Below are 24,102 nucleotides of genomic sequence, written 5' to 3'. Positions count from 1 at the left end.
ATCATGACAAGTTTTCCCTACTTAATCATGCTTTTTACCATGGTTGTCATGTCATGCATGTGACCATATTTCTCCTTTCCATGGTATAAGTAAATAAATATGTGGTAGTATGCATGCCCAAGAATAGTATAGCTTGGTGACTACCACATGCTACGTGTTCATGCAAATGGTTTCTTGGAGGTTCTCGCATTAGATCCTCCCTTGTGTTGGTCACGAGGTTGGTTCTCAAAGGTGTCTTAACTTCTCTAGTTGATTACACTCTCCCCAGAGCGCCTACCTTCGTTTGGATTTCCCTTGATGCGCTGAGCCATCTCTTGTTGACTAGACAAGCACTAAACTAGGTCATTAGAGAAGATATCTGCAAATTGTACACTCAAGTCACATGGACCTCACCTTCGACGAGCTTGTGCTTGAAGATGTCCTTCTACCTAGAGCACTTTTTGGAGTTGCGTGATGGCATCATATCTTTCCCACCTTATATGCACATGCATTAGATGTGCTCACTCAAGATCCCTTTGGGTTAGCTTTGAGTTGGCTCCCATCAACTCCAGATAGATGCATATCACCATATAACTTATCTAATAGGATCTACTAGGTGTGCCACCTTTAGGATTTGGAGATGGAGATGCACCTTTTTTTTAGTGTCCCTTACTGTGAGATCAATGGACACTATCATTGCATTTATAGGGACTCAAGGTGATGCCTCTCTACTTGATTTCAGTATCAAGACCAAAGATGCTTCTTCCTCTTCATCAGGAAAATCTTTTGTCACAAATCTCAACTCCTGCATGCCATGCCTCGCACTGGGATGGCTAGAATGATCATCATATTCTTCCCTATTGATCTGTCAGATCAAAGCAAGAAACAATAGGCAGATTTCGAGAGTGCACCAAACAGTAGATGGTGAGACCCCGGGTTTCTCCTTGGCCTCCCCTTTAGGGATGTCAACAGTTTATTGAGATTGGCTCATTGGTATCAGTTCTTACATTAGGCCACACATTCTCAAGGTGATAAAGAGATGAGTTGTAGATAGTCTAAAAGTAACTCTCACCTATCAGATTGCCTCCTAGTCCTAGAGGAGTAACCAGAGATCCATTCAGAGTTTCCTTCTTCCTAGCTGAGGTGACAAGAAAATCCATCGCTCATACACGCCCCTTCGGATCACATGGTCGAACCCCTCGATGGTTCCAAAGTACTTCAACAACGAGCCAATGCCCTGTTCACCCCCGTCACCCTCGAGTCCTTGACTATTAGACTTAGGAGATCTTGACATCATCACCCTCATTGCTCTCTCTCTTTCTCTTTCTCCCTCTCTCTCTCTCTTTCTCTCTCTCTCTCTTGACAAGTTCTTGAGTTGCTAAACTCACTTGGTATTTTGTAACACTATACCTTTATTGCGGTTTCATACATTTAAATTTTATACATATGTTTTGATGTTATATCTATGTAGATTTCTTTCTTTATATTATTTTTGACATTTTTAGGAGTTGCACTTGCACACCCACATTGTATTCATATTGGTTGTACTCTTCAGTCCCATTAACCTATTTTTGTGGTCATTCGTGGGACATTAATATAATTATCGTATCTTATCAGGTGAGGAATTTTAATGTGCCAAGATGCACTTTTGAATTAGTAGAAAAGTATGAAGTAGGAGAGAGGACTTTTTTGCAAGTACATTTGATGAAGGATCTGAGGTAGTTTATGAAAGTTAGAAAACTTCAAAACTTCTCACATGTGTCCAATGATTATGAGAGGAGATTATTGTTTCCCAAACTAGCCATGGTTCATCATTGCTTAAATAAAGATGACATATTATTTATAAGACCACCTATTTACAAAGCGAACCATGGCATACTCATATGAAGTATATAGGTAATTGTGGCAAGAATGGGAGAAACTGAAAATTATATATTCAAACATCATGGAAAAGTTAGGATTAAAATGTAAAATAGCAAAATATGAAGAAAACAAGTAGAAATTACAAAAGAATCAAAGATATGATGAAGAAATTCGATAAGAATTTATTAAAGAAAGATGATGAAATTTCTTGCCTGGGGAATCATAATCCAAGCTTGCTTGCACAAATTAATAAGTGAAGGAATGAGAAGAAGATGCAACAAAAAATCAAGAAACAACTTAGAAAGAAACATTATAGATCCAATTGAATCAACAACACTTGTAGAAATCGGGTTATAAAATATAGATAGGGGAATTCTCGACTGTTGCTAATGGAGAATTAGCTATTGTCAATAAAGTCAATCCATTCATTAACAAAACAACACTTGTATGCCCAGTTACAATAGAAGATTCATCCATTTCCCCCAGTGAAGTTGTATCTCAGCTCAAGGTTGTTGACACGACAGTGAATAATGAAGTAACATCAATTCCTTATTCTTGTATATTGGAAGGAATTTTAAATATATGTCATAATGAACAATCACACCAACATCTCTTGAAACAAAATTCAGTCTAGGTTCCTAAATATCAAGATGCCAATTTGACTTGTTTCCAAAGGCATGCTAAAAGTTGTGAGAATCAGTTTAGAATGAGTACCCATTCCCAGTGCAACGATTATGTTTAGAACTTAAAAAATATAATTGTCTTGTATCCTCAACCAACTCAACATTAGTGAAGAAAGTGCAAGTTGAAATGAAGGCATACTTTTTTCTTAACTATGCTCCGAGGACAAAGCATCCTTTAAGAGGGAGGACTGTAATGTACATAAATATACGTTATATACAAATACAATGCTAATAATAATGACAACACTTATGTTCATTCTTGTAATTAGTGAATGATGTTTATACCATGATGAGGGGTCTTGGAAAGCATCACATACATTATTCCCATTAAACACTCACAAATGAATAGGTAGTAGATAAGATAAATCATGATTTTGCATTCTATTAACAAGATATACATATTAATACATTGTTTTCCGACCCTTGGTTTTCATATTCCAAGTGGTCTCTTGGACTCTACTGACTCTTCATATTCCACACCAAAACCCTTGGCAAATTAGGTGTTCAACATTTCGCCCCTTAGTTCGAAGGGGTGTAAATGAGTCCAAGAAGAGAGTTGAAATACAAAATTGCAAAAATTTCATGGCAACAATTGGCTGGCTATATTCTCGGAAATGATGGTATAAGGTGGGAGAACTTGAGGTCTCAACCGGTGGTGGTTTAAGGTTGACCACCAACACTGGGACACTTAGTGCAGTTCCTAGAATAGTTCCAAATTTGGCTAGTTATAAAAGAAATTGACTTATTAAAGCATGGGTTTCATGCTTAGGTCAATGGTTAATAGGTCAAAGCCTCCATTGCAGGCTTCTAGGGTTTGTGTCAAGAGTCCTTGCCCTTGTCATTATGTAACAAACCCTTCTTGGGATTTATTATTCAAGAAATAGATTTATTTTTATGTAAAATAGATCTTATAAGCCTCCTCTACCAAGTCAACCTCAAAGAAGGGCAAGTCTGCCCTCATCAAGGGAATTCGACCTCGCAGATTCACTGTATAAAGGCAACAAATCGACCTCATTCATTTGGAGCATAGTCACAAAAGTTGGATCCGCAATTGCTGGAAGCAGAAAATGGTGCGAAATTCAAGGAAGAGGAAGGAAAACCCTAGCTAAGAAGAAGGATGTCTTTGTCAACCAAAAGAAGTCGAATTTTCTCTCTCCTTGTCTCACATGTGCAAAGATGTTGGGTTGCTAGAAGGGCCAAAATGGCAGTACTGTAGTTGGGCCGAATTTTTGGAGTAGCTGCGCTGAAATTCTAGATTGTTGTTGGGCTGCAATTGTTGGACTATAAGAGACCACTGAAGTTTGCTGAGTAGTATTGGAAGGCTGACTTGGTGGAGGAGGAAGGTCTTTTGGTAAGGTCTAAGGTCTTGGTCTATCTCATTTTTTATTAGTGGAAGAGTTTGACTGGGTTTTCCCTTAGAGAGAGGTTCTATTCCTGGCTGAGCACCTACATTTGGTGTCGTTGATCTTCATGTTTTGATTTGATGAAAGGAAGATAAAAGAAGAACATAAAAGATAATAAGAATAGAAGAATATCACAAGTAATTATCAACACAAGAAAATATTTCTGATTTTCTAACATGATATTAGAGCTAAGGTGAAGAAGGAAAGAAAAAGGTAGCTTGAATATCTACTGAAAGAGCCAAAGGATAAGGATCATATAAGAAGAGGAAGTTCTACTATATCAAGAAAAGAAGACATGACAATGAAGTCTGAAAACAAGCTAGAAGGAGCCTCCAACTACAGGGCATGGAAAAAGAGGATAGATCTTATTCTTGCTATGCATAAAGTTTTGAATCTTGTTCAAGGAAAAGTTAATAAACCTACAGATGATGTAGGAAAAGAGAAATTCAGGGAAACTGACATCTTGGCAGTGAACCTGATGGTAGGAGTAAAGGACAATCTAATCCCATACATATCCTTCTAAATCTACTATTCTAAGTTTTGTAATGTTTTATGTTTTGATTTTCATAGATCTAATATGTCTTGTTAGAAATTATTGAAGTTGTTTTGATAAGTTGTAGGTATCCCTTAGAAAGATTGGATTAAGAGGGAGCATTCAACATTGTACCCAAGCATAAGTATATTGTTCTATGTTTCATCTTTCATGTTTGGTTTCCTCCCCACATCGAGATTTATTTGTATTGTATACTCAACCTTTTTCTTTATATTTTCATTGGTAGGAAAGCTTGCATGATACACAAAGGTGGTGGAGGAGACTTCAAAGGAAAGACTTGAATCATGAAAGAAGTTATGTTGTAAAGGAAGCCCTTCAAGAATTAATGTCCTACAAGGTTTGTTAAAGAACAGTGCAAGGTATGTCTTAGACTACAAGCTTTGTTACAAGGTTCTCTTCATAGAAAATGTATGATCATTCTCTTTTGAAACTTGCTTTACATTACTGACATTTTATGTCTAGGGTTTTCAATCATAGAGATTCTTGTTGGGATTGAATCTACCCCTTTTATACTATCTCTTGTCATTTGTTTATGAAACCCTAACCTTTAGGGTTCACTGTAAAACCCTAGCCTCCTGATGCTGAGGGTACGCAAATGTTAATAATGAAACGCTAGTCTACTTAGGGTTTGTTGATCAAGTCTAAAACATATGATGAAATCTTATTAGTTTGAAGTTTAGGGTTTTAATAATGTCATGATAAAAACCCTAGTTCTTTTCGCTTTACTATTAATGTCTAGATTATATAATGAAGCCCTAGATTTTTAGGGTTTATGAGCATAACCCTTGTAATAACTAAAGTTAGATCCTAGGAATGAAACCTTAGGTGTATATTCGTCCATATGATTGAAACCCTATCTTGGTCAAAATTGTTGTATACCTAACTTCGATGTATTGATGTTTGCATTAGGGTTTACTAATAAATCATAGAAAGAAATTGAGATAAGAAAATAACAATGAAGCCGTAGAGATGAAATGTTGGTATGCTAACTCGAGTATTGATATTCATGTTGTAGTTCTTGAATTCTAGGGTTTGTAACAAAACCCTAGTAGAGATTGATATTCTATGGCATGATAATGAAACCGTAGAAGTATATTGTTTTTCAATTATTGATATGATGATAAAATGTAGGGTTTGCAACAAACCCTAGTAGAGCTTGTGCTAAAATTGGCAACTAGGGCCAAACTCCATGTGGGTCATCTTATTTATGGCAGTTGATATTTTTCTTGGATTCCTCTTGTTGAGAGGTGTAGGATTGATCTAACGATCATCCGATTTCGACATATATTCATGGAGATATGAGTTTATTTGTATTTCTTTACAATTTGTCAAGGTCGGCTAGCAAGTAAAATAGTGTTGCACACCCCCACCTAAACCTCAACGTGGCATATAAGTAGAGGAGACCTTGAGGCATTATCACACTCATCTCATCTCCACATCTCTTCTCTCTCCTAGTCTCTTGGGTATGCATAGGAGGAAGAAGACTCTCTCATGTGGGAAGAAGAAAGAGGATGCAGTTAGGGCAACAGCTATGACGTGGGTGCAGGAGGACGCAGGAAGGTACAACAACATTGTTTTGGGTGCTAGAGGACTACGTTGACCAACGTATAGGCTCCCTTGACTGCGGATTTGTGTGGGGAGTCTCTCTCTTGCTAGCCGCAGTTCAAATCAACCTTGTTGATCTCTGTTTGACAATTGTTTTGGGACAACGTTGACTGGTTAGCGCTGATTGCAGAAGCTGATATATTGACTGTTGTTTTGACCATGTTTTGAGGACTGTTTTGGGCTGCTATTTATTGCTGTTGAAGGCTGAGTTCTCCTCGGTTGTCTTGAGGACATTTGGAGCTGATTGATCAGCCTTGCCATTGCTATTCAAGGGTTTCATTACTGTTGTTGTAAATCACAGATTTGTGATATTGTGCTATCTCTCTCTCTGCTGAATTATTGAAGAATATAGAAGAATTGATCAAAGGGTTTCCCCGCATTGGGGTTTGTCCTTGGCTGGTGCCACATCTTGTGTCTCTTGTCTTGGCTTGTCTTTTGTTGTTTACATTTATGTTCTATATGCATTTTACTATCATGTTGATGTGATTACATACTGGAAATTGATATTGGGCTAATAAGAAGAATTGAAGTAAACTGCTCTTAAGCATAGAACATATCATAATTTAACATGGTATCAGAGTTGAGGTGAAGACAAAGCCCAAGCAAGAGCAAGAGCAATCACCGAAGTCAGTTAGAAAAAGTCAAAAGGCTTCATGGGTTCCTCATCACACCTCCTTGCTGAAGACAAGCTTCGTGAGAAGTCTGACTATCGCGGATGGAAGATGTCTCTTGATTTGACTTTGGAAGAGCAGGAAGTGTTAGACTATGTGAGGGGCAGAATTACAGAGCCTCCATCAAATGCACCGGTTGCTACAAGGAACAAATACACTAAGGGTGAAGTCAAAGCAAAGAAGATCATCCGAGACTCAATTGACAAGCATTTGGTGGCCTACATTTCCGAGTTGAACACCTCCAAGGAGATCTACGATAGACTGGTAAGCTTGTTTAAAGTTAGTGATGCAAATCAAGTTTTGTTCCTCAAAAATAAGCTGAAGGATATTAAGAAGGGCAAGGATGAGGATATTCAATCCTACTTCTTAAGGATCACTGAGATCAAGAATGATCTCCTATCAATTGGAGAAGTCATTTTTGACAGGGAACTAACTATCACTACTCTTGGAGGGCTCCCATCCGAATGGTATGTATTTAGAACCACTCTTCTCAACAATGATCGAATTCCGGGATTTAAAGAATTGATGGCGAGATGCATTCAAGAAGAGACAAGGATGGTGGAGCAAGAAATGCCTTCAAGCAAAGGCAATGCCATTGCTTTCTCCTCTCATGCCAAAAGGATAAATAATTCTGGGTCTAAAGGTCACTTCAAAGGAAAGACCGGATCGAAAGGTGGAAGGAAGGGAAGATGCTTTGTTTGCAATAAATTTGGCCACTATGCGAGGGAGTGTCCAAATAGAAAGGACACATCACATGACGATGATCAAAATCACTCCCAGGGCAACTCCAACCACAATCAAAGGAATGGCAGGTTCAATGGCAAAGGAAAGAGGAATGCGGGAAATCAAGGAAGTGGTCAACCCTCCAAGAAAGCAAGGAACTCCAGGTATGAATCAAATGTTGTTAACAATAAGCAAGATGAATATTATCTGATATTGGCCCTCTCCACTACCTCTCCTCTGGACTCGTTGGGCAATTGGCTTATTGATAGTGGTGCCTCAAGGCACTTCACTGGTTACAAGGAAGCTCTCTCTAATTTGATAGAGGAGGAGACAAACTTGGGGATTATTTTTGGAGACAATTCCACCTATCCAGCAAAGGGTGTAGGGAATGTTACTCTTCAATTAAATCAGGGTAACACAATTCATTTGCAAGAAGTCTTATATGTACCTAATCTCAAGAAGAACCTAGTGTCCATTTCGGCAATGGAAGACAAAGGCTACAAGGTGGCCTTCATTGATGGCAAGGTATGTGTGTGGAAAAACAATTTTAAAGATGCTTTCACTCTTGGGTTTCGAGTTGACTCTTTATATCAAGTTGGAGGAAGTCTGTTGGGAGTCATGTCTTGCGACACATCTCTTCAGTCTGAACTATGGCACCAGAGGTTTGCCCACCTTCATTATAAGGCTCTACTCGATGTGAGACAAATGGTGACAGGGATGCCCGAGTTCAAAATAGAGCATGAAGGTGTATGTCCAGGATGTGTCGAAGGAAAGCTCAAAAGGGGACCATTCCCCTCTAGCCATAGCAAGACCTCTGACATTTTGTAGTTGGTTCACTCCGACATATCTGGTATGATGCCTGTGAACTCTTTGGGAGGATATCAATATTATCTCACTTTTATAGATGATTATTCTCGCAAGACTTGGAGAATCAAATTGAGAAGAGGATCAAGATCTTAAGAACTGATAATGGGACTAAGTATGAATCCAATGAGTTCCATGACTTTTGCAAAGAAGCTGGCATTAAGAGGGAGACCACAACACCATAGACTCCTGAGCAGAATGGTGTGGTAGAGAGGAAGAATCGTACAATTATGGAAGTTGTTTGTGCCATGCTCCATGATCAAAGGCTTCCCAAGTTTCTATGGAACGAAGTTGCGAACACCGCCGTATATGTTCAAAACCAATGCCCTCATCAAGCGTTGGATTCCAAGACTCCCAAAGAAATGTTCACTAGTAAGAAACTTGATATCTCTCATTTTAGAACTTTTGGAAGTCCTGTATATTTTCATGTGCCGAAAGAGAAAAGAAGCAAATTGGGTGCATTTGGAAAGAAGGGAATCTTTGTGGGCTATAGTGAACATTCTAAGGGCTATAGAATCTATGTCGCTGGTCAAAGGGAAGTTGAGATAAGTCATGATGTCACCTTTGACGAAGATATGGCTCTTATCAAGGTTGACAATCTTCCTATTCTAAGGAAAGATAAAGAAGTTGACACTAGGAAGCTAGATGAGAAGGAAGATGAGACGATGCCCGATGTAGAAGAACCCATGGGTCCTATTGATCCCCCTTCGCAAGAGCCTTCCTCTTCTAGGAAGAGGCCCTCATGGCTTAGGGGGACTCTTGAAGATGCCGAGAGACATATTGCACCCAAAGGGACTTTCTGTGGAAGTAAGAAGCCAACCAAGTATCAAGGATACTTGACCATTATGAGCACCATCATTCAAAATGAGCCTTCATTGTTCGAAGAAGCTGTGAAGCATCAAGTATGGAAGGATGCCATGAATGAGGAATATGAGTCCATCGTGAAGAATGATGTTTGGGATGTGGTCCCCAAACCTTAGGAAAAAAACAGTGGTCACCTCAAAGTGGCTTTACAAAATCAAGCATGGAGCTGATGGAAGTGCTAAAAAGTACAAGGCTCGTTTTGTTGCTCGAGGCTTCTCTCAAAGGGAAGGTGTAGATTATGATGAGATTTTTGCACCAATTGCCCGATACACCACCATCCGCTCAATCATAGCCCTTGCCACTTCGCAAGGATGGAATCTACATCAAATGGATGTCAAGACCATGTTATTGCATGGTTCGATTAAAGAAGAAGTCTATGTGGAACAACCCGAGGGGTTTGAGATTTATAATCGAGAATCTCACATATGCAGGTTAAAGAAATCCCTCTATGGGCTGAAGCAAGCACCCCGAGCTTGGTATGAGAGGATCGATAGCTACTTGATGAAGTTGGGATTCACTAAGAGTGAAGTTGAGGATGATAAGCCTCTCATACTGGTGTTCTATGTTAACGACTTCTTTCTGACAGGTGTAGACCCTCTCATTCACAAATGTAAGAGGGAGTTGGCTTCCGAATTTGAGATGAAGGACCTAGGACTGATGCACTATTTCCTAGGGCTAGAGGTCTGGGAAAAGCCAAGAAAAATATTCCTATCTCAAGGAAAATACATGTTGAAGATTTTGGAGAGATTTTGTATGGTGGATTGCAAGCCCGTGACTTACCCCGATGGAGCTTAACTTCAAGTAGTTATGCGGTAGTGTTTCCAGACCTTTATTGGGTAATGCTTTTGAGTATCATCAACTCATAGGAGCATTGAAGTTCTTGGTGAAATCCCGTCCAAATATATGTTTAGCAGTCAACACGTTGAGCCAATATATGGTTGAGCCTCATCACTCACATTGGATTGGTGCCAAGAATCTTCTGAGATATCCTCGAGGCACAATCACTGATGGGTTGAGATACACGGCTAGAGATGTGAGGCTACATGGATATTTTGATGTTGATTGGGCAAGCAGTGTGGTAGACCGAAAGAGCACTTTCGGGTGCCATTTCTCTTTGGGTTTTGCCTCGATATCCTGGATGAGCAGGAAACAGAAGTTGATGGCTTTGAGCACCATTGAGGCAGAGTACATTGCCGCAAGTATGGCCTCCTGTGAGGCTGTCTGGTTGAGGAAGCTCTTCAGTGAGCTGTTTGGACATGCGTTGGATACTACCATGATCCTCTGCGACAACCAGAGTGGGATTCATTTATCTGAGAATCCCGTATATCATGATCACTCCAAGCGCATTGATATCAAGTACCACTTTATTCGGGATATGGTATAGCGGGGAGAAATAAGGCTCCATCATATTGGGACAGATGAGCAGGTCGTTGACATTTTGACGAAGCCCCTGGGAAAGGTCAAATTATTGACTTTCCGAGAACGACTAGGAGTCGTTGAGAGACCCTCTTATGAGGGTCCTGTATGACGCATACATTGAGCTCTGGGAGCTCCAAGGGGCTTATCCTACTTCTTGGAGCGACGAGTGACCAGAGGGTGACTCACCCTTCCCTAGTGGTGCGCTATGTGCAGGGTGGATGATTCAACTTTCCCCCGTAATACCCAATGTTTTAAAACTCCGACTTGGACTCGGTATCGACTCGGTCAACTTGATTTCAATAACTCGGTCGTTGTAAAAAATACATTAAATATTTGTTTTTTTAATAAAAAACATAATTTTAAAGATTTTTATTCATGTTTCCAAACATGGAGGTAGCTATAACATCTAATGGCATGAGGTAATTAATCTATAAAGGAACATACTGAAGTTCCATATGCAGAAGATTCTGGTCATATATTTATTATTCACTCAAGAGTCAAGAGGACAAGATATTAGAAATTAAGAGGTAGTGTCATATGTGTATTTCCCATATCCTTTAACCAATGATAGAAGTAGATGGTTGAAAGCAGGTAATAAACAAGGGTGTAAATAACCTATGCTTATTTCATAGAAAGGATCAGGTATGAGTGAAAACCCCATCATAAATAGGGCTAGGTATAATTAATCTTATCTGTGTTGGAGAAGGTTCTAGAGACTTGTCTGATTACTGGAACAAACGATAATATCTAGGTTGAAAACTTGAATCTCATAGTAGACTGTATATTAAAATATAAATTGTGTCTCAATCTTGAAAGAATAAAGGCTGTAGATGTAGTTCTCTTTAGGTATATGACTGTCAAGTGTCCACCTCATTCCACAACTAGTGAGAACCAAATTTGATTCGTTTCATAACTTAAGAGTCAAAGTCTGGTTGAAGATTGAATTAGGAACTAATAGCACATTAAGTTGGGACTTGGAGAAGTAATGAAATGCAAAAAGCAAAGACGACAACCTGAAGGACCCCTTTGAAACAGTTAACGGGCCGCAGTTTCCAACCCGGCTGAGTAGGCGCGGGCTCGGTCGAGCTGACCGAGTTATTATCGAGCTGGCCAAGTTGTTAGACAACCTGGCCTGCCAAACCGTTTCATAGGACGGGTTGCTGGGGGAGGCTCTGGTTCGGACCAACTCGGCCGAGTCGGTTCCAAGCCGACCGTTTCTAAAAATAGTGGTAATACTTCGTGGCGACATGTAGGTAGGATAAGTGGTTCATCCTTCTCTTGCCAAGACATCCTACCCAAGTCTGGGACTCATGGGAAGTACCTCTCATCTGGCCAATGAGTAGGGAAATGAGGATAGGGACCATAGTAGTACCGATGGACACATTGTGTATCTACTGTACTCCCTATGCTAGGATGACATTGATCTAGGATCAATTGGAGCTGACTATGGGTAGGATGTCTTGCCAAGACATCCTACCCAAGTCTGGGACTCATGGGAAGTACCTCTCATCTGGCCAATGAGTAGGGAAATGAGGATAGGGACCATAGTAGTACCGATGGACACATTGTGTATCTACTGTACTCCCTATGCTAGGATGACATTGATCTGGGATCAATTGGAACTGACTTCGGGTCAATAAGAGTGATATAACTCACTTTCTTTTGGAACTGACTTTGGGTCAGTAAGAGTGGTATGACACACTCTCCTCTCTTCTCAGCTTTTGGAAAACACCTATATTTGATTTAGTTGCCACAAGTGGTATGACACAACTCTACTCTCTTCTAAGCTTTTGGAAAACACCTATACTCTCTTTCCATGCTTTTTTAGATTATGCATGCATGAGAAGATGGGATGATTTTGAAAAATTTCCCATTAGATTTTATTCCTATGTTGCATGAAACACTGGACCTGAGCCCGTTTTTGGGCAGAAACGATACGAAAACGTGTTTGGTACGGCTTGGAAACGCGTTTTAGGCCATACTACCACGTTTCATGTAGGGGAAACATGGCCCAATACAATTTGAAACACTTTTGTAGGTCATACAACCACATTTCAGCAATAAAGTGTTTTTTTCTTTTTATCAGTTTTTTTATTTTATTTTTCGTTTGATTTTTTAATTTTTGCTCCCTACTAATTTAGGAGTGATAGAGGGAGCTATTGAAGACTGGAAACGATTTTTTTGAGTGGGACAACCTAATGTTCAAGACTATAGCCCTAGTGTTGATATGCAGTTCATGGTAATGTTAAATTCGTAAAGTAAAAGTGACATGATCTTTCATGTCACTTTACTTAAATTATTAACATTACCATGAAATGACTCAAGATGTTCGAGAGTGGTTTTGCTCTCATTAGATTTCATATGGAGAAAGTAGAAAATTAGATCTCACTCAAAATCCAGCAGACTTATCATTTTTTCAGGATTTCAGGATGTGGGGGATTGTAATGTTTCCATTGGATTTTGCCATGTACTAGGGTATGGAACTTGTATTTAATCAAGAGAACCAAGCCCTCTATGTAGGGGAGACTCCCAATAATGAAGAGCACGTAGGGTACTAGGGTATGGAACTTGTATACAATCAAGAGCACTAAGACCATTCGACTATGCAGGAGGAGACTCCCAATAAAGCACAAGACAAGAAATTAGAAGTTTCTCGTGGTTGATTTTGGATATCGCTATTTTCATTATGTGATCATTCATGAGTAATTGTGATGTAAATTTAGAGACTTATAGTTTATGAATTGACATTATGACAATTTAATCATAATGTATCATGTATGCTTTATGATTGCACATATTTTTTAAATGTCCATATATATATATATATATTTCGTTTCCCCGTTTCCAAAATTTTGGGGGGTCACATTTCGTACCCATTTCGGAAACTCGTACTTATTTCCCCGTATCTTGCAACTTAGTTTTATTCATTTGATATTTGCATAGAAATATATATTTGAATTTATAGTACAAAATTTGTTGCAAAATCGGACAACTGAGGACAAGAATTATTCGCCATCCAAAATAGGGCAACCAAAAACCTAAATAACAGGACACATCACTTTGGGGCCCTGTGTTTGTATCGTGCGTGTCAAACATGTGACACACTAGCACGTGTCCTAAAATTGACCCATGCCAAACATTTGCCCCATACATGCCTTAGATGTGTCGGGCAACTAGGCACAAAAAGGATGTGTTTCCTGATATGGACTTGGACAACAGTGTTGAGTTGGCAGTAGCCAATTTGGATCTTAATGTACTAGTGCTGAAATTGTCTCTTTTGATGGAGTTGATACTCAAGGAGTCATTTTCCACACCACCAGATTGGCACAAACGCAGTTAAATACTTGGCAAATTCATATTTATTATTATTAAAAGATAGAAGATGATTACAATTTGTGGGAGTTCCTTGGCTTTATACCGCCCTGGGTGCCTCTTGGTGAATGGGCATGATCTTTGATCATGCCCTTTGCCTAATAACTACTTAACTAACTAATTTTTATATAACATTGCCTTCCTCCCAAAAAATGCTTTGTCCTCAAAGCATACGTAATGACGGATGTTGTTGACGAAATGCTTCAGTCTCCCAAGAAGCTTCTTCTTCTGGTAAGTCCTTCCACTTGATCAAGTATTCCTTGATTACACGAGATCGAAGCTTCTTTTCTCTAGTGGATATGATACCTTCTGGTTCTAAAATGACCCTTCCTTCATCATCTAAGGATGGAAGCGTTGTTTGTGCTGATTGATGGTCGCCTAGTGCCCTTTTAAGGCAGGATACATGGAAGACGTTGTGAACACGACTTTTATCCGGAAGGCTTAAACTATATGCAACTTGGCTGATCTTTTTGTTGATTTGGTATGGTCCATAGAACTTTGGTGCCAATTTATTTTTTCCTTTTTGTTTCAAGGACAACTGTTTGTATGGCTGGAGTTTGACAAATACCCATACTCCAACTTCAAATTCTCTTTCGGTTAGCTTGTTGCTTCATACATTTTCTTGCATTATTTAAATTTTCTTTTAGGGTTTGGATGATTTTTTGGGTTTCTTCTAGTTGGTTTTTAACCGCTGGTAGATTTGTCTGGGCCATAGCTAGATCCTTCCATTTTGGAGGTTCGTACCCATACAAAACTTGGAATGGAGTCATTTTTGCTAACGTATGATAAGTAGAATTATACCACCATTCAGCGAGATGCAACCACTGAGCCCACTTATTTTGTTTTTCTGTAGCATAATAACGTAGGTAGGCTTCCAAACATTTATTGACAACCTCTGTTTGTCCATCTGTTTGAGGCTGGTAAGCGGAACTCATATTTAGGTAGGTTCCTATATGGTTGAACAATTCTTTCCAAAAATGACCCTTAAATTTGGCATCTCTATCACTCACAATAACTTTCGGAAAACCTTGTAATTTATAAATATTTTTTCAGAATATCTCAACGATTTGTTTAGTTGAGTCTGATTTCTTCATTGCAATAAAGTGAGCATATTTGGTGAGTCTGTCGACTACTACGAAAATCTTATCCTTGCCTTCAGATACAGGTAATCCCTCAATAAAGTCCATTGATATTTCTTCCCATTTCTGATTTGGAATGTTTAAGGGATGAAGTAATCCAGGTGTCATAATATTTTCACTTTTATTTCTTTGACATGTGTCACATTCTGCTACATATTTCTGAATATCGCGACTCATCCCCTTCCAAAAGAATGATTGACATGCATTGTAGTAAGTTTTAAAGAATCCTACATGTCCGACTGACAGTGAATCATGTGACTCCTTGAGTATCTTGGATTTAAACTTGGAGTTTGAATTCAGATAGATTCTTCCTTTGTACCATAGAATGTCGTTCTTCCATTCAAATTTTGAGTTGTCTGGAAGGTTATTGATTATCGCAATTATTTTTGGATCCTTAGCATACTCACTTCAAATCTCATTAAGCCATTCAGGAACAACAACCGAGACTGCAAGTAGTGCTGGTTCTTCGTCCTTCCTAGACAGGGCATTTGCTACTACATTGTCTTTTCCCCTTTTATGTAGTATCTCCATGTCAAAGGCGACAATTTTTTCAATCCATTTTTGTTGTTCTTCGGAAAGTGTTTTTTGTTGAAGGATGTGCTAGAGTCTGTTATGGTTTGTTCGAATGGAGAACTTACTTCGCAAAAGATATTGTCTCCACTTAGCCAATGTGTGCATAATAGCCGGCATTTCCTTGTTGTATGTGGACTTAAGACGTTCTCTTTTATTGAGCTTCTTGCTTTCAAAAGCTATTGGATGCCCTTCTTGCATTAACACTGTGCCTATACCGAATCCAGAAGCATCACACTCGATGATAAATGGTTTAGAGAAATCTGGAGTTGCCAATACCGGGGCATTAGACATAACTTCCTTTAGTTCTTCAAAACACCTTCCTGCTTCCTCATTCCATTGAAATGAATTCTTCTTTAAAAGGTTTGTTAGAGGTGCAGTTATATGTGCATAGTTTTTAATAAATCTTCGGTAATATCCAGTCAATCCTAAGAACCCTCTTAGCTTGGATATATTCACTAGTTTTGATTTTATTAGGGTCCACTTTTACTCCTTCATGGGATATTATGTGTCCGAGATATTCTACTTCTTCCTTCCCAAAGGTGCTTTTGGATTTCTTGGCGTAGAACTGATTCTCTTTCAGTAGTGTAAGAACTTTACCCAGATGTTGTAGGTGCTCCTTCCAAGTTTTACTGTAAATTCAAATATCATGAAAGAATACTAATGCAAACTTCCTAAGATATGGACGGAATAACTCGTTCATAGTGGCTTGGAATGTTGTTGGTGCATTGGTTAACCCAAAGGGCATTACTTTAAATTCATAGTGACCTTCGTGTGTTCGAAACACCGTTTTTGTTATGTCTTCCAACTTGATTATGATTTGGTAATAGCCTGACCTTAAGTCCAATTTTGGGAAGTATTTTGCGCCATGTAGTCCATCCAACATTTCGTCGATAAAGGGAATTGGGAATTTGTTTTTAATTGTTACTTTGTTTAATCCTCTATAGTCAATGCATAGCCTGAATGATCCATCCTTCTTCCTTACCAATACCACTGGAGCAACATACACTCTTACTTTTCGAGATGATCCCACATTTTAAAAGGTCTTGGATTAATCTCTCAATTTCGGTCTTTTGGTGATGTGGATATCGATACGGCTTGATGTTGATGGGGTCTGATCCTGCTTTGACTTCTATTGTATGCTCGATTTCCCTATTAGGAGGCATTTTCATGGGCAGGTCTTGGAATACCTTTTCATGCTTTTGAATTAGCTCTTGTACTTCTAGTGACTCTTCGTTGATCATGTTTGCAGATAACATTTCTAACTGGTGACATTGTACTACATAAGCTAGTGCTCCTTTCCGAATCATCTTCATCATTTGGGATGACGACACGATTTGATTCTCTGGTGCTTGGAATCCATATAACTTGTACCTCTGCCCTTCCCAGTTAAAGCTTATGAACTACTCTTGATGGTTGGCAGAGTAAGTGCCTAGGGTTCGTAGCCATTGGATACCTAAGACCACATCTACTCCTCCTAATGGTACAATGAAGAACGAGGATTCTAAATTAAAGTCTTGAATCTGCAATTTGACCTTATGGCATTTCCCTACCTTTTCAATCTTCTTACGTCGGCTACCATCCCCTTCATATTGGGCAAGGGGAATGAGAAAATGTTGAGTCTCTTTGCCATGGTTGCATCTAAAAAATTGTGGGTGCTACCAAAGTCGATGAGAACCACTACGTTGTTCTTCTTTATATGTCCTTTCAATTTTAGAGTTTGGGGTTGTGATATACCTGTCATAGTTGATAGTGACACTTGTGGAATACTTCCATCATCTAATTCTGGAGAGAATTCTGGGGCATCTTCTATTCCTTCTATGTCTTATTCGTCACTATTTGAATCATTAGTTGCTTCACAGTTAGATAGGTTCTTTGATTCTTTTCCTTTAGCACACCTATGTTTAGGGTCCCACTTCTCGCCACAATGTTTGCATTTGCCTTCTTTTATCCTTTGCATTTCCACATTAGATTTTTCGCCTTCCCGAAGATGTGGTGGAACATATCTTGTATTATTTGTATTCACAGACTAGGGCATTCTTCATCTCGAATATACTTTTTCCGGTTTTGACCACAATATCTGTTCAAATTTCTTTTCAACAACTTTTGCTTTTTGTCTTGCTACTTCTATTGACGTAATGTCATGAAGCTCAAGTTCTACTCGTAGATGAGTTTTTAAGTCCGGAGATGTACGATTGAATTAGTCAAGATTCTGATAAACCAGGTACTCGTGTTGCTAAGGTCTCCCATTTTCGAGTGTACTCATCCACATTTCCTTTTTGTTGCAATCTGATGAGTGTTGAAAAGAACTCGTCTTCCTTTACACCTTGGAATCTTTTAAAGAATGCATCCTTAAATTTTGTCCAACTGATAGTGATTGTTGTCTTCTTCCACTACATATACCAATTATATGCTTCGCCTTCCATTTTCATGGAAGCGTGTCTAATCTATTTTATTATCATTGTCAATATTGTAAATCTTGAAATATTCTTTTGCTTTATTCAGCCACGCAACATTGCATTGAACTTCTGTAGATGTTTGTGATGTACATAAATTTGTGCTTATGCTTAGGGATAGAGATTGCTGGTATCTGATTGATTGCTAGGGGAAAACTCTGATGCTCACAACCTAAAGATATGCTAAGAATTTCGAAAGTTTTCTCAGAAATTTAAGCAGAGCCAGAACTGCAATATAATTGATTGTGCTAGTCTGGTAAGTTTGTCATAGAATTTATGTATGACAAAACATGCTGTCTGCTATCAGAGAACAGTGTGTATGAGTAAAGCAGCTTATTTGTTTCCTTGCCTTGGTGTTGTTGATTGATGTAGACAGTCATACACAAACCAATGTATCAATGCAAGTTTCTGTTGGGAATGGTAGCAGTTGTGACGCCATGATTCCACAACAAATGCTTCTGGGGTGAAAGTATATCCATACCCTTAGCAAGCTAGGTGAAATGGCCTAAATGAGAAACCTCTTAAAACCATGCTTTTTAAATCTCCATATGTACACTAGTTACCTACACTGATGTTTCTGCCTCAGGGTATGGTTGCCCATTATTTAGAAATATAAACTCGACCTTGTCCTTGTAGATAATTGATATATCATTTCTTGCCAGAGTGTTTGGTTTCAATATTACGGTTGATAAACTTATATCTTTATGACAATTGAATCAGAAATGTATGATGATGTTTGAATTTTAGCAGCATATCGTTTATAATAATTAATTCCATAATTGTTTCTGGGTGGTCTAAGGATTACGGTTATTTTCCTAAAAGATGGGCAGCTTGCAGTCTACTTGGAATTTAGAAGATTAGCTTTCTGTTATGCAGAATTTGATTTTTCAGTTTTATCTATACAGGCATGCAAAAAGTGGCAATGAGCAGTTTGTGTCTGAATTAAGCAAGTGGGTTTTCCATGAAAGGGGTCATCTTAAGGTGGGTTCACAGGTTTATTATTTCAAATTTAGCAATGATGTTTGATAAGACAAAAATACAGATATTTTTTGGCCTTCAATGTATGATCTATCTCTCTGAGTCTTATATTTGAAAATTTCAACTGCAGGCTGTAAATGTTCAGCATCATAAAGTTGGGGAGACTTTTGAACCTGCTATGTATCGAATCACTGATCAACTGGTTGGTATAAAACCTTGTATGCAAATATATACATTGATTTATGCCAAAGTTTCAATCCTTTGAGCATATTACTCTTGAGAATTAGTGTTTGAGGCTGTCTTCGTGGAATAGAATTTTAAAGGTTTACATTCTTGCACAGGAATACTCCGTTGAAATTTATGAATGGACTGGAAAGGATTGGAAGCCTTACATTGCAGATGACGTGCAAGTGCAGTTTTACATGATGAGTCCTTATGTTCTGAAGACGTTGTCACATGACAATGAAGTATGGATTAATTATAGGCTATCTTTAGGAAAATGTACAATTGTAGAATAGATAGACAAGTCTTGTTACAGCTAGGAAATTCCTTCACGTTGCTGCAACGATTGTCAGTCTGGTGGTTGTTGATTTTAGGCAATTTTTTGGAACAACCTTCTGATCATGTTAAGTCTTTCTTGTGTCAGGGATTATATTCTGTTTCGTTCCAAGTTCCTGACGTTTATGGTGTTTTCCAATTTAAAATTGAGTATCAAAGGGTTGGTTACACAAGTCTCTCTCTGAGCAAGCAGGTATTGTCATAGCTAAAATTTCAATAATGCAAATAAGCAAAGTAGGAAATTGAATTACAAATGATATTTTTAAGGAACATGTCTGTAAGTTGTGAAAATGTTTAGTGATGTGTGTGTTTCTTATCCACAACCATAGAGACAGCTCTAGATTATAATTATCAAGTCTCTTTCTGCCTTTCTGTGTCTTTGACTTGTGGATTGCAGAAAAGCAGACTAGGCTGTAAAAAGGATATTTATAATCTTATCATGATCACATGTCCTGACACCCTTAGAACAACTCACCTACTTGTGACTCAATAATGCAAATAAGAAAAGTAGGAATTATAATTACAAATGATATTTTTAAGCAACATGTCTGTAAGTTGTGAAAATATTTAGCGATCTCTGTGTTTCTTATCCACAACCATAGAGACAGTACTAGATTATAATTTACAACTATCAAGTCTCCTGCCTTTCCGTCTTTGACTCGTAGATTCCAGAAAAGCAGATCTTTTCATGATCACATGTCTTGACACCATTAGAACAACTCACCTACTTCTGACTACAAATCAACTTGTCCATTTATACAATGAATGACAAATTGATGTGGTCAAAGTGGTTTAATCCACAGTTTCTTTAAATTATGAATTTAACTGACAACTAATTAACATCTTATTGTCAGATGTAACCCTTAATTCTTCTTTTTGTCTTGAGATGACTTTCATAGAACAATCTTTACAGTTGCTTCAGACACAATTGTTGTGACGTAAACATTTCCTTTTTCAATGAAAATCTCAACACATTGAAAGGATGAGTATTGCCTAAACATGCTACTTTGGCCTTAATTTTTTAGGCTTTTACGCATAAACAGAGTTCCGATTGCAATGCATAAACAGTCTTTATCTCGACCATGTGTAGTGGTTGGTCAAGCTTTATATCTTACAAAATCTAGGTGGACTCTCTATGTATCACTCAGTATGCCCTATTAGAGGTGTTGAAACATATATAGCTCAATTGGAGACATTCTTTGTGTATGTCAGCCAGTTTATGATGAGAAAATATTGAGGAATTGCTTAGTTTGCCTATTGTCTTCATAGTATATACATACCATTTTGGAGTGTTGCAGACCCAACAAAGGGGTCTTTTTGTTAGAAAAATGATTAAATATTGTTATTTTGAAAACTTGTTATTTGGGAACATTACTTGGTGCTGGCCTCAATTATATTTCTTTCATCATATATGAATTAAAAAATGCTCTAACTGGTTCTACTTTTGGTTATTGTACAGATTCCTGTAAGGCCTTTCAGGCACAACGAATATGAAAGGTTCATTAAAGCTGCCTATCCATATTATGGAGGTGCATTTTCCATGGTATGCAATCACTTTTAAACTTCTCTGCAGTTATTTTTGTTTGTCTTTCAGGTCAAAGTCCATATGCTACTTTTGTTAATTTGGCTTTTTTCATGTGGACAATAGATTGTATTTATATTACTTACAGTTCATGGCATGATGGTTAAATGGTTGTTGTTCTCAACTTTTTGCAGATGACAGGTTTCTTTATTTTTGGTTTGTTCTTCTTATATCATAAATAAAGCAAGGTGATAGAAAGGGCTCTGTACTAGAATGCGGGTTACTGGTAAAAGAAGCATAGAGAGTTATGAGGAGGATGTTGAGCAACATTATAATTCTTAATGTTGGACCATAGGCTAAACTGGCCATTGCTTTTATATGTATCATCTAAATTTTCCCTAGATGAATTTTCTGTTCAGTGTAATTTGAATTTCCTCCAATTCTGGGACAAGCTGAATCTGCTTGAGAAATGAAATTTTGGCAGGATAGTATTCTATTTGATCTCATGTATGATTACATTTTCATTTGTGAAAATTCATCTGCTTGAAAGCAAGATTTGACCTTTCGTCTAATCTTTATAGATGTTTAGGTGCTTCCAGACAAGGGTGTCAATGCACTTTACAACCACACATTATCAGCTGTATGTATGTATAAAAATTATTGGAATATTAAATATAAGCAAAAGCAACACCCACAATGATGGCGGCTCACAGTTCCCAAGACTCTTAGTACTTAAAAGTGACAACCGACATCTAGGTAGAAGGAAACCTTTACAAATAATCATGCTTTTTTTATCTCATCATTCCCAAGAAATCCGTCTTTTTGGGAGACCTTTTCTGTCAACTGATAAAAGGAGTGCAATAAAGAACACTTCTATGTCTGGCCAATATTCCCATATTAACTACATGACCTAGTCCACAAAACCTAGACGACATTTAACTTGCATATTTTCTAAATTGATTCACTTGACTGTAATACTCAGAAGTAGTGCACGGTTTTATGTGGACTTTGCTATGCCCCTCATGCCAATATGCCCTCTATAGATTGAGTCCACCTGCTTGCACCATTTACATTTATTAGCTCCTCTTTTACCACTACAACACCAGATAGTGTTTTTAACTTTTTGGCACTGACTTATACTCACTCATGGGCCGTTGACCACCCTTGCCTAATGCCATTCTCTGATCCTTTTCAGAAACTATTCTCCTAGTATATACTTATCGGGGCATAGAAGCTAAGAGCTTATTCTTATTTAGTTAAAGTGGTCTGCTTGCACACAATCATGCACTTCCACCCTGATTATTGGGAACAATGCTATGAGGCTTATACTCCAATTTTTTTTAATCTAATTCTTGAGAATCAGTTATTCACCTTTCAGTAGTAGCCAGTGGATGGGTGGAACATTCTCGTCTGCCATTTCTCTAACGCTCACAAAATACCTACTGATTACAGTTAACAGACTGTTTACCGGCACCTTCAGTAATTTTTGCAACCCAGGTTTCACTTTACCAGACATGGTAAGGATATACTGCAGTTATAATGACAGTTATTCCTCAGAAATAGTGAGAGGTCATGATTATCTCAATAATGAGAAATGATTTTTGAACAGGCACGTCTCTGACATTCGTTGGAATATATGGTTGGAATATATGTTGAGGTAATATGTGATCCAATGCATGAAGCCATATCCCGTTATCCTTGCCATTTGTGTTCTTACAAACCATGGAAGTGTTCTCAGTGGTACGATTGCTTCATAGATCATCTCACCTCTCAAAATGTCAAACCAGATTGCCTACATTCTATCCTCCATCCGTTTAGTTGGAAAGGTCAATTCACACTTCAATAAATTTAGATAAAGTCAATATTATAATTTTGTTATAGTTTTCCATGAGGTGGTCTGCTATAATTTACTGTTGAGTTGATAGAAAGTTTATTTGGAACATGCACAGCTTTGATGATATATGAAAGAACCTTGCAAGGTTCTTTAAGAATTTTATTACAATTCATTTTTAATTTTTCGGTTGTAAATAACCATCTGTTAAAGGAGGGAGGGGCCTACCTCGTTAGAATACCTCGTTAGAATATAGGGTGTGTTTCATGTAATCAAGTCATGTTTATAGAAGTGGCTAATAAAATGATAGATGCTATTCACATAAAGAAGTTAATTACTGGTAACCCAACTATCTAGTGATTAACGTAGAAGGAAATCAATCACATCCTATCAATGATCCCATTGTAATAAAAAACATGTCTTTTACACGAGTCTTTGTCCAATCATGTTTATAAGCTTTCCATGTGTTTTACATTAGTCTTTGGCCAATCATGTTTATAATAAAAACATGTCTTTTTACACGAGTCTTTGTCCAATTATGTTTATAAGCTTTCCTGTATATTTAGAGAGGTAATACCAAAGGTAACATGGTATTAGAGGGGTATTAAAATCTTGGACTGTAAATTTTGTAGTGCATCTTGGAATGTACGATAATGAGAAAGTACGATCGATTTGATTTTGGATGATTTTTTATTTTTCATTATTTTGGTTGAAAAGGTTTCTTTCAATATTTGTGGGGGGAATGTTTTATTATTAAGAAAAATAAATCAAAGACACTTTTTGTCAGTGTCAATCAAACAGGAAAAAATTGTTGCCACTTAAAGAAACCGACACAACAATTTAAATAAGGCTACCATTAACCCCCCAGAGGCAGCTTAATTGGTGATGACAGTGTTATGAAGTATGATGTAAACTGTGAGATCCAAGGTTCAACCCCCCCCCTCCAAAATAAACCATGTCTGCAAAAAGGGCGTATGTAGTCAGTTAGAGGTTATAGCAGTGGTGGTTGGAATCAACCTCGTGTCACGAGTATGAAACCAGATCAATTG

At 38.0% G+C, this 24,102-nt stretch overlaps 1 protein-coding gene across 1 annotated transcript in view; it reads left to right on the top strand.

The window, feature by feature from the left end:
• The window catches only part of DGL1 (dolichyl-diphosphooligosaccharide-protein glycosyltransferase 48kDa subunit family protein), a 69,596-nt gene extending 47,809 nt beyond the window's left edge, over nucleotides 1-21,787 (top strand). Inside the window, exons 8-13 of the mRNA XM_089438344.1 lie at nucleotides 19,070-19,145; nucleotides 19,273-19,344; nucleotides 19,484-19,609; nucleotides 19,789-19,893; nucleotides 21,160-21,243; nucleotides 21,417-21,787. Coding sequence (XP_089294470.1) covers nucleotides 19,070-19,145; nucleotides 19,273-19,344; nucleotides 19,484-19,609; nucleotides 19,789-19,893; nucleotides 21,160-21,243; nucleotides 21,417-21,464 — 511 coding nt within the window. The 3' untranslated portion in view covers nucleotides 21,465-21,787. The remainder of the gene's footprint in view (nucleotides 1-19,069; nucleotides 19,146-19,272; nucleotides 19,345-19,483; nucleotides 19,610-19,788; nucleotides 19,894-21,159; nucleotides 21,244-21,416) is intronic.
• Nucleotides 21,788-24,102: the final 2,315 nt, after the last annotated feature.

This window comes from Pinus tabuliformis, chromosome 9, assembly GCF_031772625.1.
Source record: "Pinus tabuliformis cultivar Carrire ecotype Pingquan chromosome 9, CPIR1, whole genome shotgun sequence".
NCBI classification, from domain to species: Eukaryota; Viridiplantae; Streptophyta; class Pinopsida; order Pinales; family Pinaceae; genus Pinus; species Pinus tabuliformis.
Note: the sequence above shows the minus strand (reverse complement) of the source record. Positions and strands in the feature narration are given on the sequence as shown.